The 14336-nt window shown below is 40.1% G+C and overlaps 1 protein-coding gene across 1 annotated transcript in view; it reads right to left on the bottom strand.

Annotated features, from left to right (window-relative positions):
- Positions 1-785: 785 nt before the first annotated feature.
- Positions 786-14336, bottom strand: part of LOC103177892 (protein FAM162A) — a 29875-nt gene continuing 16324 nt past the window's right edge. Inside the window, exons 2-5 of the mRNA XM_007892266.2 lie at positions 6722-6919; positions 5191-5299; positions 2461-2569; positions 786-1076 (exon numbers count right to left, since the gene is read on the bottom strand). Of these exons, the coding sequence (XP_007890457.2) occupies positions 969-1076; positions 2461-2569; positions 5191-5252 (279 nt within the window). The 5' untranslated portion in view covers positions 5253-5299; positions 6722-6919 and the 3' untranslated portion in view covers positions 786-968. The remainder of the gene's footprint in view (positions 1077-2460; positions 2570-5190; positions 5300-6721; positions 6920-14336) is intronic.

Raw genomic sequence — 14336 nt, 5'->3', positions numbered from 1 at the left:
AACACATCTGGAAACATTAGGAACTGAAATTGCAGTTGCTATATTTTGGAAAAAATACCAGAATATGATTAATAGTCTAGTGATTGTCTGTTATGACAATTTCTACATTACCAGAGTTGCTACTTTTCAATATTTACCTGCATATTAGTCTCATAATTTATGGCAATTTGTTTTAAGCTTCAAAAAGCATAGTTCCACTGTTGTAATGATTAATATTCAAGAAAGGTTTATTATTTTGTAATATGTATTTGCTATGCAATATAGTGATTACTTGGATCATTCGAAACCAAAGTATTATTACCAGGCAGCTTATCACTTAGTCTCTCCCAGCCTTTGCCTCTGATCACCATTCTCAACTTGGCCTAGTTCCGACTCTTGTCATCAATCTTCCTCCAGGCTGTCATTAACACCCGATCGTCCAACCTGTTTCTCATATTGTTGCTCTCCTTCGAGCCTATACATTTTACTTTCACTGTTCTCTTCTAGTATGTTTCATTTGTTCTGTCTTCTTCTTGCACAATGTCAACTGACCTCACTCCTGTCTTGTCCCTATTTTGTTACCACTCTCACTCCTCCAGGCAAGTATCTCCCAACTGATTTTTCTGAATACTTAACACTAACCTAGGTAAGACAACCAGCAAACCAAATCTGACTTTCACCAGATAGCTGGACTCTTCTGATGTCTTCAGTTCTACTATAATTGTGACTAGGAATATTTTTAAACATTGATTAAGACACCTGGCAAGGTAGAGATATGGTAAATACACGAGACAAGGACACACTTGTTGTAGAACGCCAAATTATTCCAGCAAAATACTTTATTTTAATTGTTTGAATTTAAGTTATGTATTCATGACATAAGGGCAGACATGATGAATTGATCGGCTGTTGCTGGTTCTGTCAATCAATTTTCATGTTTGTTACTTGGACGTTGTAAATCCAACAAAGTAAGTGTTTGGTGCAATCGGTTATTCTGCCTTTCTTGCAATCAGCTCTTGTTCTTTCTGATATTCTTCCTTCAGTTTTGCTTTCTTATCCAAGTTTGACTTGGTAAGGGATTCATCTCTTTTTACAGCCTATAATTCAGAAATATTGTATCAACATGAGATCTTAGTGTATTGTACACATTTAAATAGTAAACTAACCTTTGTATACTAAATCTGTCATTCGGCCAAAGTTTCTACCTTTTTATATTAAGTAGCAACATACAAATTAAGTGAACAAAAATCCTCCAGTTTCCTCTAACAATGTCGTAACTATCAAGTGTTCAGCATTTTCACTACGTGAAATATGAAGGCATCCCCATCATCATTCATTTTAATGGCAAAATGTATTCTTGGATCCCTCTTTTTAAAATACCGGATTAAAGCAATTACCCTGCTCATTAGGATTTAAAGATCTCAGTTGTAAATTATCAGTATCACATGATAATTATTTTTAGATCCATCTCACAAAATATTTTGCAACTCTCAGTTTTAGATGCGTTTTGGAGCTGAACTCCTTCTGTTCGGTAAGATGTCCTTTGATGTAGGTAAGCGGGATGCAGTGGAAAATATTGCAAACTTACTCAATGATAAATTGCACATCAGCAAACTTCTTACAATTAGTGAATAACTCTACATGTTTTGCTTTTTTAAAAATAATATTGTACTCAAACCCTCCAGCCCAGACACCATAAGCTTTTGCTGTAGATCTTTCATCACCTAGTCAGAGTTTAGTGTCATTTGCAAACACATGAAAAGTACCTTATTCTACATTGCTTCTGAGCAGCATAATAGAGGGATCATAGCAGATGTCTTCAGGTCATAACTCTAGATCAAGCTTTTTTTATTAATCGTTACCTTCAGTTTTCTTTTGTCAGTCCAGTTAGGAATTTGCTCGTACAGTAATTCAATGAGCCTTGCTTCCTCACATGTGAATCTTTATGAAATTACTTCTGGAAATCTAAGTAAAATCAAATGTACTTGATAGTCCTTAACTAGTTCAGTTAACTTCTCAAAAAATTCCAGTAGATTTGTGATGCATGACTTGTTGCTTCTAAATTCTTGCCAATATACCTTATACCTCTATACTCTTTAATGAATATTGACAGTATTTCAATCAAAAGTTACCCAGTATTTTCTCCACTGTGAATGCCAATCTGGTTCATTCCTATCAGAATAGCACAGAACTGCATTGATGTAACTCAAAGTAATGATAAAGCAACATTTAGGATTCTCAGTGTATTTCATCTGGCCTAGGTACTTTCAGATATTTGATGTTTTGAGTTTCTTTACAAGTTCTCTAGAGTGGCGTACTTTTGACTGAAATAAATTTTTGCTGCATTCAGTTCACAACAGAAGCGGAGCTAATCTTAAAAGAAAGTTTATGGTAATGTTAAATTCCTTCCCTAACCTGCAGAGAACTAGTCAATCACACACTATATTTGTTGTCTCTAAATAAATAAACAAACATACTTACATTCTTTCCAGAAATCACCATAACAAAGCATCCAACAACTGAAAGAGCAATCATTAAGTAGCAAATTTTCACCCTCAAATTATTAGCAGCTGCAGCGAGCATGTCCATTCTGTAAAATATTTCAAAATTATTGATTTAAAAATGGGAAACTATCAATGATGTAAAACATGACATTACAAAAGCAGGTTCCTACATCATTAACATTTACAATTCAAAATGTACTGGAATGTTTTGCACAATTTGAACTCAATTGCTCAAGCAGGTCATGCAGTAGTATTTACAGTAATCCAATGTCTCAAGTTCCTTAAATTCCACAAATGAAAGTCAGACAAGGAAGTTTATCTTTGCATTACATGGCGTAATTCATATTAAACAGATAACCAACAACTGCCCAGGTCCATTTCTTCCACACAGAATTAACTTAGTTCACAAGTCTTGATTCCACCCACAGTTTACAATGCAGCAATGATAATTTAAAGCCTGTTGTAATTTGCTAATTACCAAATCACTTTTTAACCCTCAAAAGTTATGAACAGAAACATTCCAAAGAACTGCAGATTATTTATAATTGTACGACATTGCAAGAAAGTAGAAAATTGTTGGTTGTCCCATAATTTTACCATGCAACACAAATATGATGGTCGTGACATGAATGAGAGTGAAAGACAAAGAAGGGACTTTGAATTATAATACTGCCTTTGACAGAAATTCTATAAGGCAAGCAAGGCACTCATTTACAAATCCATTGGTATTTTCTTCTTCCCAACCCCACCCCCTTTCAGAGGAATGCTTTTAGTTAAGAAAGGTAAGCATTCCTTCCACAGATGCAATAGATTCGCCCACAAATATACAGTCAATTCACTTTACAGCATATTCTGTGAAGCGCTTTGAGATGTCTAGAAGATGTGAAAAGCGCTATATCAAATGCAAGGATTATTATTATTATTACGGATGCCTTGAAACACTGCACACTTTTATGGGGTCAGACTCAGACCTTTGGAACCCAAATAAAGAATTTGGAGAAGTAATTTGGATTCTTAAATAAAAGAAGTAAAACGTGCACAACGTCTAGTAGGATGAGATCAAATGGGGCTTTCATCTTAACATCTCTTATGATTTTGTGACTCTGTGGTGGTTTTTTGGTGCTCCACTCTACTGTTTGAGAGGAAAGGGAGCAGAGGGGTAATAGAGAATAGAGAAAAGGGTAGCAAGGTTGTTTACATTGGATAGCGGCTCATTCGAATGTTAACACTGCAGGGGCTTGTTGGTCTGAACTCCCTTCACAGTGAAAATTCAGATTGCATGATTTTATGATTTATCTGGATGTTGTTGGATTTGATAATACCCAAAGTACAATGCAATTATCTCACAATTGCCAAGCTAAAATCTGAATAGCACAGAAATAAAAAAAAATCACTTTAAGTTAAACTCAGGAAACTGATTTCAGTAGCTTAAATGAAAGGTGTTGAAATCTAGAGTTTTGCTGCGGTCATTTGTTTTGTTGAGCACCATTGATTTCAACAGAAATAAGTGAGTTATGCAGGTTTGAGTCTGAAAAGTATGTACCATACATTTATTAGCACATATAAAACATTTACAGCACAATCTGCAAGAACCTAAAAGTGAATTGCTCACATCACTTTAATAAATGCAAGACCTGGCCACAATCTAAAATGTAATATCATTGAAGTAGAATTCTCAATTTTTCAATAATCATTGATGCTGGTAATCTTATATGATATAAACATTAATGAAATTAATCAGAAGCTTGATTCAGTTCTCCATATTATAAGATTAGCAGATATAGTAATAATTGAGAGGTCCAGAAGACATGAAAAGCGATATATCAAATGCAAGGATTATTATTAATAAATCCTTTCATTTGACATACATCAGAGATGTCTCGAAGTGCTTCACAGGAATTACTGTTCAGCAAAGTGACCATTTAAAGGCAAATATTTGCGCAATTCCCTCTCACAAATTCCATGAATTGAATGTCCAGTTTTACTTGACCAGGACACCGAGATAAATGCCTTTCCAGAATATCACCATGGGGTTTTTAACATCCACCTGAATAGGCAGATGGGACCTGATAAGGTGGGGGAGGAGAAAGATGACTGAAAGGGAGGTCAGAGGAAAACCTTGAGGTAAGCTTTGAACACAATGCAGTTCAGGTTTGATGGACATGACCCTGGTCAAATGAAAAAAAACGCATCGTTTTCCTCTTAATTCACTCATTTATTTTTCATACAAAAATTAGTTTTAAATAGACTCAGTATAATGATGCTTTAACACCAGACGTGAATAAATGTTTGAAAATCCTGGACACCCATCAGTTTCAACTGAGGTTCCAAGACTCAAATACATTATAAATTTCTCTTGCATTTTCAATCTTATGACAAATCACTGGCAGTATACGTTTGCTCAGTTAGGTGATTTGCTGCAGGTAGATTAGAATCCACAGTAATAAAGAGTGCGTGAGGATGAAATAAAATAAGTTTGTTGCAGAACAAAAGGTCAAGTCAAATCCCTCCCCCCCCACCCCTTAAAAATTTGAACCCATTTCAAACCCACTGTGTTTTAATGAACTATCCTTCAATAAATCAAATATTTTGGCACAAGACCATGCACATAAGTTCACAAACAATGAGCAAGAACTTGGCAGAAAATATCCAAGAAGGCCTGCATATATTAGTTATTAATTAATGAGAAAGTAGAAAGTTTACTTACGAAACCATTTGGGGTATATCTTCCTTTTTTTTGAAACGTCCTGACCACAACAGTACCTTCATATCAAATGCTGAAGGTATTCGACTTTGCAGGTTGGTTATGGGAAAAGCTTTAAGGAATAAGCATAACCGCTGTCATAAAAATTGCATATTTGGAAATAATTGTAACTATACGAGAATAAATTGGTTTCTTCCTTTGCGGCTTTCGAGATGACCTTGTTAAAAAAAAAAGGACTTTCAATAAAATTGTAGTTGCCAGAAATTTGATGGGAGTTTTGAGGTACTGCAGTATTTATAGACACTGCACCAATGCATACTTCTGAATGTGATTCACAGCTGTCAATCAACCAAATTGACCAGGTCAGGCTGCGGTGGTCAAAACCAATAATAACAATCCTTGCATTTGATATCGCGCTTTTCACGTCTTCTCGACGTCTCAAAGAGCTTCACAGAATATACTGTAAAGTGAATTGACTGTATATTTGTGGGCGAAACGCGGCAGCCAATTGCACACAGCAACGTCCCGCAAACAGTCGTGGATTGAAGTGACCAATTTATTTTTTTCTTGAGGGATTATCATCAGGCGTGTGGGATAAGGAAACTTGCCCAAGGTTTCACCCTGCCGGAAATCAAAAAAGAAGTCTGTCACTTGTGAAGCGAGGGCTCTAACCACCGAGCTACAGGACTCCAAAACTACCAGGTTCTCTGGAGGTCAAGAGAGACCACTTTTTACAAAGTCCAAAATAGTCGTGGAAATGGGGCAAAGGAGTGAGCGTCCGCGGGCCTTCTCAACTCTTCGAACGCCATTACAAATTCAATCAGTACAGTACTTTACTGCCTAATTTGACCCTTCAGAGCGTTAAGGCGAACAACGTGACCAACGTACCAACGCGCCCAAACAAACAGGACGTTCATTCAACGTCATAAATTATTGCATTGCTGAAAAGTGCCACCTTGCGCCCGACCGGCCGGCCGGCCGGCCACCGGCAGCTCGGGAGAATCTCGAAAGGAAAGAACTCTTTTGGTGGGGTTTTTTTTTCTTTTAAAACCAAGTTGGGTGTTTTTTCCACCCACCCCCCCCCCACCCCCCACCCATCCACCCACCCCACCCCTTTTCCTCTCTTGGAAGATCAAGGCAGGATCAGCAGCAGCAGCCACCGTTTGAAAGTGTGTGTGTGTGTGTGTGTGGGGGGGTGGGGGGGGGGGAGAGGAGGGGGTAATCCCCCCTTGTGGTACACAATCCTGCAGCCCAGGGGGGAGGTGGTTGATCTGATCTGATCTGATCTGATCGGAACAGTTTGTGATGGTGACATTGCAGGGAGTTTCCAGTGAGTGGGAAATCACCCCGAACCCCGGAAGCCTCGACAAGAGTGGAGAGAAAGAGAACTACAACCCAACCCAACCCAACCCTCCCCTCCTCCCCCCACAGACACAGACACTTTAGTCCTCTTAAAACTTTGGGGGCAACGCACACCACTCCGACCCCCAGCAGCAGCCACTTCACTTACTCACTCACTCACTCACTCACTCACCTTCTGCGGCTCCACCAGACTGCAAAGGCGCACCAGTCCCTCTCACCGCGTCCTGAGCCGCTTTGTTGCAGAACCGCCTCTGAGCCCCGGTCACCCTCTCCGGCAAACCAACCCCCGGTCTACCGCGACCCCCACCGCCAGCAGCCTCCCGGCTCTCAGCAAACCTCTGAGCATCGCGTGAGGCTCTTTTCCTCTTTGCTTTGATTGACCCACAAGAAGAAACAAACAAAAAAAAAGACTCGATATATATATATATATCTTTGCAGTGAAGTCCCAACCGACACCGCCAACGCCAAACAAAATAAAAAGCTGCAACTGAACTGCGAAGTGAGTCTTTGCCTCTGATGTCATTTCGCCTGAAGGAAGTGCACAGTGGATGATAACGCTCTGGTTTCCCCTCTGAGTCATGTAAAACCTCAATGAAACCGGTCCACAACCACGTTATTTTTCTGCAAAACGAATACTGGGCTGAAGCCCTGAATAATAATAATAATTAATAATAATAATAATAATAATAATCCTTGCATTTGATATAGCGCTTTCAGGGGGGTTTGGTGCACGCACTGATTTCATATCTACACTACCCTCCCTCCCCACCCTCCCCTCCAATATTTATGTGGGTTTATATGAATTTACAATAAAACTCACAAAAGTTGGGAAACGTAAACAGAAGCGGCCGGGAACAACTCAGCGGCTCGGGCGGCATCCACGGAGAAAGGAAAATGAGTCAAGGTTTCGGGTTCGCCGCCCTTTGTCAGAACTGGGGCATGTTAGGACGGAGAGGCTTTTAACGAGGGGGCGGGGGCGGGAGGGGAGGGGGGAAGGCAGGGGGCAAGGAAGGCCACAGAGAAAAATGGGGTAGAGGACACAGGGGATGATGTACAACTCGCAAAAGTTGTATCAAGTGGGACCATCCTCAAGGCAGACCTCCTGGGCAATGGGGTTGATGATCAGAACGATAGCTCCTCCAGGGAAAGTGATCCTTAATCCACCTGGAAATTTAGTGTTCAAAAAAAACAATTGCGAAAGATTCTCATGACGCATTTCTAATCTGAGTGCGCCTCCCTTTGTACCTTGTAAAAATACGTGGATTGCACAAGACTGGTTTGATCACGAACATTTTCTCCTACGACTTGACTAGGGAATGTTTTCTTCAGATTGTTAAATGTTTTGTCGCTCAAGTGTGATTTTGAAAGAAAACTGGTTGGTGTTTAGCATTATGACAAAGCATTATTTTACCATCTACTCCTTCCCCTTCTTGATCTGACATTCTAAACCCAGACCACAATCCATTTCCTCATTTGTAAGTGCATGAATATAAATGGGAAATATAAATGGAGGATCTTTGACAACACTCCACTGCGATTAGAAAAGAAGACCTTTCTTTTTGACCGGGCCTTTGGTCACCTTCCTCCCCCTCCCCCTGGCTCAGCCCCGGGATCCGTTACTGTGAAGCGCTCTGAGACACCGTCCGGCGTGGAGGGCTTTATATAAATTCAAGTTGTTGTTGTTATATTCTATTCGACCGCTCCACACACACATTGCATAATCTGGCAGTTTGGATGGACATTTTAATGATGTACACTATTCATTCACATTCTCTTCTGAGGATCGAGTTATATTGCAAACAATTGTGAAGCAGGACAAACACTATTCTCACAAATGTAATTCTATGCTACTAACACACATTTTTAATTATTATAAATCTGTGGTGATCCGGGGCCCTGGACACTCATTAAATCATTAGTTTTCCCATTTTGATTTACTCTCCTGTCTGGGGTTTCTTCGGTGAATCAATATGCCCTTCACCGGTATTGATTCTTGGTAGTAGATTTTAAAGCCAAGTAGTTAATATGGATTCCACCCTGTTTCTACCATAGTGCAAAATCCTGTTTACAACAATCAATATTAAACAAAAGTGCAAATTAAATCTCATGTTTCAGTAAATATTCAGGTGGATATTTCAGCATTGTGCTGGCAGAACAAAAACAATGTTTTGTTTCTGGAACTAGTACTATCGATGCGGACCAATAATAGAAATAATCCTTGCAGTTGATCTAGCGCATTGCCATGTCATCAAGATGTCTCAAAGAGCTTCACAGAATTTAGTGGAGGGTATAGTGACTGTTGCTCATTAGGACTGAATGATGCATCAGTTACTGAATTGTGCACTGTCCACAGAATACAAGAAAAAGCTTGTTGTCGGTTAGGTGATCCTTCTTACCTCGGGCCTCAATCAATTTACTCTACAACAGACTTTCCTCTGTGCATCTCTATTTTTATCAATACCACTGCGGTCATTGTAAATGTTTATCACTTGTTCCTCCTCCCAAGCTTTAGGCTGTTCCTCCTCATTGTCTCACTGCATTGAAAACATGATGAAAACACTCCTTTCAGTTTTCCCTTCTTGAATCAATTGGTTCTTCTGAAATGAAATAACGTAGAACTTTGTTGCCACTCACCACTTTACTGGATTTAATATGATTTTTCTTCTATATTGTTAATAATATGGAGATTTTACTTAGGATATCCAGTCTGGGCTCTCTATGTTGGAGGAAGGATACTCAAAAATATTGTTGTGAACAGCATTCTCTAGGCATTTTTGGGGCAGATCGTACCACTTTCCACATGCCTTACGTGAAGCTTTGAACTTCAAAGTCCTGTAAGATCTTCACCAAAGAGTGCTGTCAACTTCAGATTGGAGGCTTCAGAGTTCAAACCTGAGGAATCTAAATATAGGTTATTTTCATGAATTGGATAATGCCACTAGTCAACTACTTCGGATGCCTTCTAAAATCTGAAGAATAGAAAACATCTGTTGATACAGAATTTAGTTTGTTACAACTTGATATATCGTTACCACAAGTTTTTGTAATGTTGAATATTGTTTCATTGCTTGCAGAAAGCCTGTAACTTTAATTATCAGTATGCTACATCATCTCACCAGCTTCTGTTATTAGAAGTTACAGTATCTTCTGTAGAACACTGAAAGTAATACCACCCTGAATATTCCAACAACAATTTGCATTTATCTAAAATTCTTTACAAACGTCTCTGAGCATTTTAAAGTGGAGAACAAACTGCAAAGATTTTGCATACCTTCTATGAAACAAAGAAAATGCAGAACAGACCTTAGCAATCAGTAATTGTACAATGAAGTGTGTGTGCTTAACTACATCAATGCTCTGCAGAGTTTCAAGGTTTAAATGAAGAAATCATTACCTATATGTTGAGTCACAACCCAGCACCACCACCCATAAGCTAGTTCCACAGACTTTTGTCTCTCTCAATTATTTTTGTATGTACTGCCGTGTGCAATTAGCTGCCACGTTTGGCCCACAGTCAATTCACTTTACAATATATCCTATGAAGTGCTTTGACACATCTAGAAGACATGGTAAGGTTCTATATCAAATGTAGAGATTATTATTGTATGAAAGATGATTGCAGTAAGAATAAAGAACATACAGTGCCTTGGGGCATCCTCCCAATGTGAAAGGCGTGCTACAAATATAATGTTGTTGTCTAATAGAATTAGCATATATATGAGAGATTAGTCAGGAATAGTTTGTGTTCTTTAAACTCTTCCTTAGTTGTTTTGGCAGAGACATTGTGTCTCATGACAAGTGTTCAATTGATAATGCCCAACTCCGTAATGACGAAATACTGTTATTGAGTTTCCACTTGCTGCTGGCCAATTCTATGAGAGCAACTGTCTCAACGCTTGAGTTTTTATGAAAATTTCCTTGCTCCATCAGCTATGACATTTAGTATCTGATACTTTCGTAATATCTAACATGTCAGATATTTTACAACTCAATTACCACGAGTCACATACTATTAAAATATCATCTGTTTTAAAACACACTTAAGCAAGGCTACTGCAAACTGTCTACTGATTCAGCAGAGTGAGGGAGATTGCTAACACCAGACAACTGTAGGAATGAAACATAACTTGTGTTAAAATAGCTTGCCCTGAAGATAGGGCGAGGATTTGATAGCAAGATTGAGTATACAGTGCTACCTCAGTTAAAGTGTCTCAGACAAGAAAGACACCTGCACTGTGTTTTATGTTTATGCTTCACGTATCTCTCTCACACACATACCTACTGCTTTAAGTTGGGTGAAATCTCAAACCTGGCAACATCGCACACGGACATGCAAGTATCTTTGAAGACTTGCACTTCTGCATACGATAATCAGCTTGGGGGTTCTGTGATAACCTGGCGATGCTGAGGTACAGCGTGTGTTTACTGGTGAATGTTATTAAGACTGCAAAGAGAAAGTCAGGCAATTGGATGTACTGCAAAACGTAAGAACCCAAAAGCTCACTTGATAAAATTATTTCAGTATTCCAATTCTGAATACATTTTGAAAACACCAATTGCAAAATTGCACTAATGAAGTTAGTTTCTGCAAATACCTTAATGAAACATTTTTTTTTTAAATGGGTGCATTTCTGATTGCTCAAGCAATCGTGCTGCTATTTGTAGGTTTGCCATTGTTGCATTTGGTACAAAGGTCAAAGCAATATTCCAATGAGTCATAGAATCACAGAATAATAGAATTTTACAGCATAGAACAAGGTTATTCGGCTCATAATGCCTGTACCGGCTCTTTGAAAGGACTATCTAACTAGCCCCACTCTTACCCCATAGTCCTGCAATTTTTAAACTTTTCAAATACCTATTCAATTCCCTTTTGAATGCTACCATCAAATCTGCTTTCACCACTGTTTCAGGCAGTGCATTCCGGGTCATCTGGGTAAAAAAAATTCTCCTTGTCTCCCCTCTGATTCTTTTCCCAATTATCTTAAATCCGTGTCCTCTGATTACCGACCCATCTGCCAGAGGAAACAGTTTCTCCCTATTTACTGTATCAAAACACCTCATGATGTGTGAAACTGAATCACAAAATCCAGGTTTAGTCGTCAGGCTGTGGTTTTAATCAATCTCACTTGACAACAGTTCAAGCAAAACAATGTGCCTGTGTACAAAGTAGAGAGAGCATTGAGGGTTCCAGTTTCTTATTGCTCTTGGTGATTTGGTGAAAATTTACGTTTGTGGATATTCAAATAAGCTTGGACTGTGATCTGCCTCCTTTTTGCGTACTGGTTACACAGGAAGAATAGGTTGCATTTGGTGCTGGAGGGTGTCTACATCCTAAGATGATTAAAGACAGTGAGTGAGCCAGAGCGGGGCAAAACTATTATTAATTTTAAAAAATGATAGTGATATGAACAATTGTACATTAATTTGTAACTGTAAAAAAAAGTCTATTATTAATTTTCATTTGTGTTTAGCAGTTCAATAATCTAACAATAAGCACCAACATTATGACAAATAGTATTTTGTAACAACAACAAGATTTCATTTGTATAGTGCCTTTCACGTTGGGAGGACGTCCCAAGGCACTGGACAGTGTACAGCATTTCAGACCCGAGCTGGGGTCGGGGTGGGGGGAGAAGGGAGGGGAAGGGGGGTGGCCGATGGCATGGTCGAAGAGGAGTGTTTTGGGGTGGGGCTTGAAGGAGGCTAAGGAGGGGGCGAAGCGGAGTGATTGGGGATGGAATTCCAGAGGTTGGGGGCAGAGTGGCTGAAGGCTCTCCCGCCAATGTCGGGTGGGTCGGGGAACGTGGAGTGGGCCAGAGCCGGATGAGCGGAGGAAACGGGTGGTTTGGTAGGGGGTCAGCAGGTTGCAGAGGTAGGGTGGAGCGTGGCCATGGAGGGCATTATAGTTGAGACTCTGCAGAGTGTGACCTCAGAAATGTTCATGTCTACTTTTCTGCAATAATTTGATGCCCAGATTGAAGACTTGGAAAATTTGAAGAACATCTTCAAATACCATGAGAAGAATGGAGTGGGTGGTCTGTAAAACAAAAGTACAATTACATCTTGTAACTGAGTTGTGGGGTCCTGTAGCTCAGTGGTTAGAGCACTCGCTTTGCAAGCGGGAGACCCGAGTTCATTTCCAGGCAGAGGGCGAAACCTTGGACACGTTTCCTTACACCACACACCTACTAATAATCCCTCCAAAACCAAAAATAATACTAAATTGGTTATTTTCAATCTACGACTGTTTGTGGGACATTGCTGTGCGCAATTGGCTGCCGCGTTCGCCCACAAATATGCAGTCAATTCACTTTACAGTGGCTTCTGTGAAGCGCTTTGGGACGTCCTCTCGACGTGAAAAGCGCTATATCAAATGCAAGGATTATTATTATTATTATTATTGAGGACCAGGATTTTAAACTGGATCCTTTGAAGGATAAGGAGCCAGTGGAGTGGGCGAGAGTGGGGGAGATGGGGTCACGGAGTTTGGTGCGGGAGAGGACACGGGCTGCAGAGTTCTGGATTATCTGCAGCCTGTGGAGGGAGGAGTTGGGAAGGCCGACAAGCAGGGAGTTTGCATAGTCGAGCCTGGAGGTGATGAAGGCATGAACACGAGTTTCAGTGGCCTGAGGGGTGAGGTAGTGGCGGAGTCGGGTGATGTTACGGAGGTGAGGGAAGGCAGGTGAGTTAAGTAAAGCTTTTGAGTAAAAAAACATTTATTACGATACTATAGGATTCAGAGTATTTCCATAATTGGAAAGCTAAAATATACATCAAGTGCTCACTTGTTTTCCATTTTGAAAATATTTAGGTTTTCTATTATTCTAAGTAATTTTAATTTCTTAATCGGGAGTTATTCACGGTTCATAAGCATTACCATTCCAATTCAAGGAAATTGGCCTACATTCAAATACAATATTACATTATTACAGCACTTTCCACATCAGGATGACATTCCAAACAACTTTACAAGAGCTGGCAATTTTTGACTGAACAAAACTGTTGAAGATATTTGCATAACTGTGATCTAACTTAAAAAGGAAGGCAAGATAATCCGTTTATTGATTAATAATGATAATAATCCTTGCGTTTGATATAGCGCTTTTCACGTCGGGAGGACGTCCCAAAGCGCTTTTCAGAACACACTGTAAACTGAATTGACTGTATATTTGTGGGTGAACGCGGCAGCCAATTGCGCATAGCAATGTCCCACAAACAGTTGTAGATTGAAACTGACCAATTTATTATTGTTTTGGGTTTTGGAGGGATTATTATTAGGCTCTGTGTGGAGTAAGGAAACTTGCCCAAGGTTTCGCCCTCTGCCTGGAATTGAACTCAGGTCGCTCGCTTGCAACGCGAGTGCTCTAACCACTGAGCTACAGGACTCCACTGATTAATCATTAAATGATCTGTCACGCAATATTTGGGGGTGGGTGGGGCGCGGAGGTGGTCAGATGACTGAAGGCACGGTCAAGAGGAAGTTCTTGACATGGGCTTTGAAGGAGGTAAGGGAGAGCAGAGCGCAAGGCAGAGGGGCTCCAGGATGGAGTTCCAGGGGGTAGGGGCAGAAAGGCTGTTGATTGTGGAGTGGGGACACAGAGAGGCCGGTGCCTGCTGAGTGGAGGAAGAGGACATGTTGGTAAAGTTTTAGTGGGTTGCAGAAGTTGGTTGGAGCAAGACTGTGAAAGGCTTTAAATGTGAGAGTGAAGAACTTGAACTAGATCCTCTGGGCGACAGGGAGTCAGTGAACCTGGGTGAGGATGGGAGTGATCGGCTCATGGAGC

This window comes from Callorhinchus milii, unplaced genomic scaffold (assembly GCF_018977255.1).
Source record: "Callorhinchus milii isolate IMCB2004 unplaced genomic scaffold, IMCB_Cmil_1.0 Scaffold15, whole genome shotgun sequence".
NCBI lineage: Eukaryota > Metazoa > Chordata > Chondrichthyes > Chimaeriformes > Callorhinchidae > Callorhinchus > Callorhinchus milii.
The sequence above is the reverse complement of the archived record's forward strand: the minus strand, read 5'-3'. Positions and strand labels throughout refer to the sequence as shown.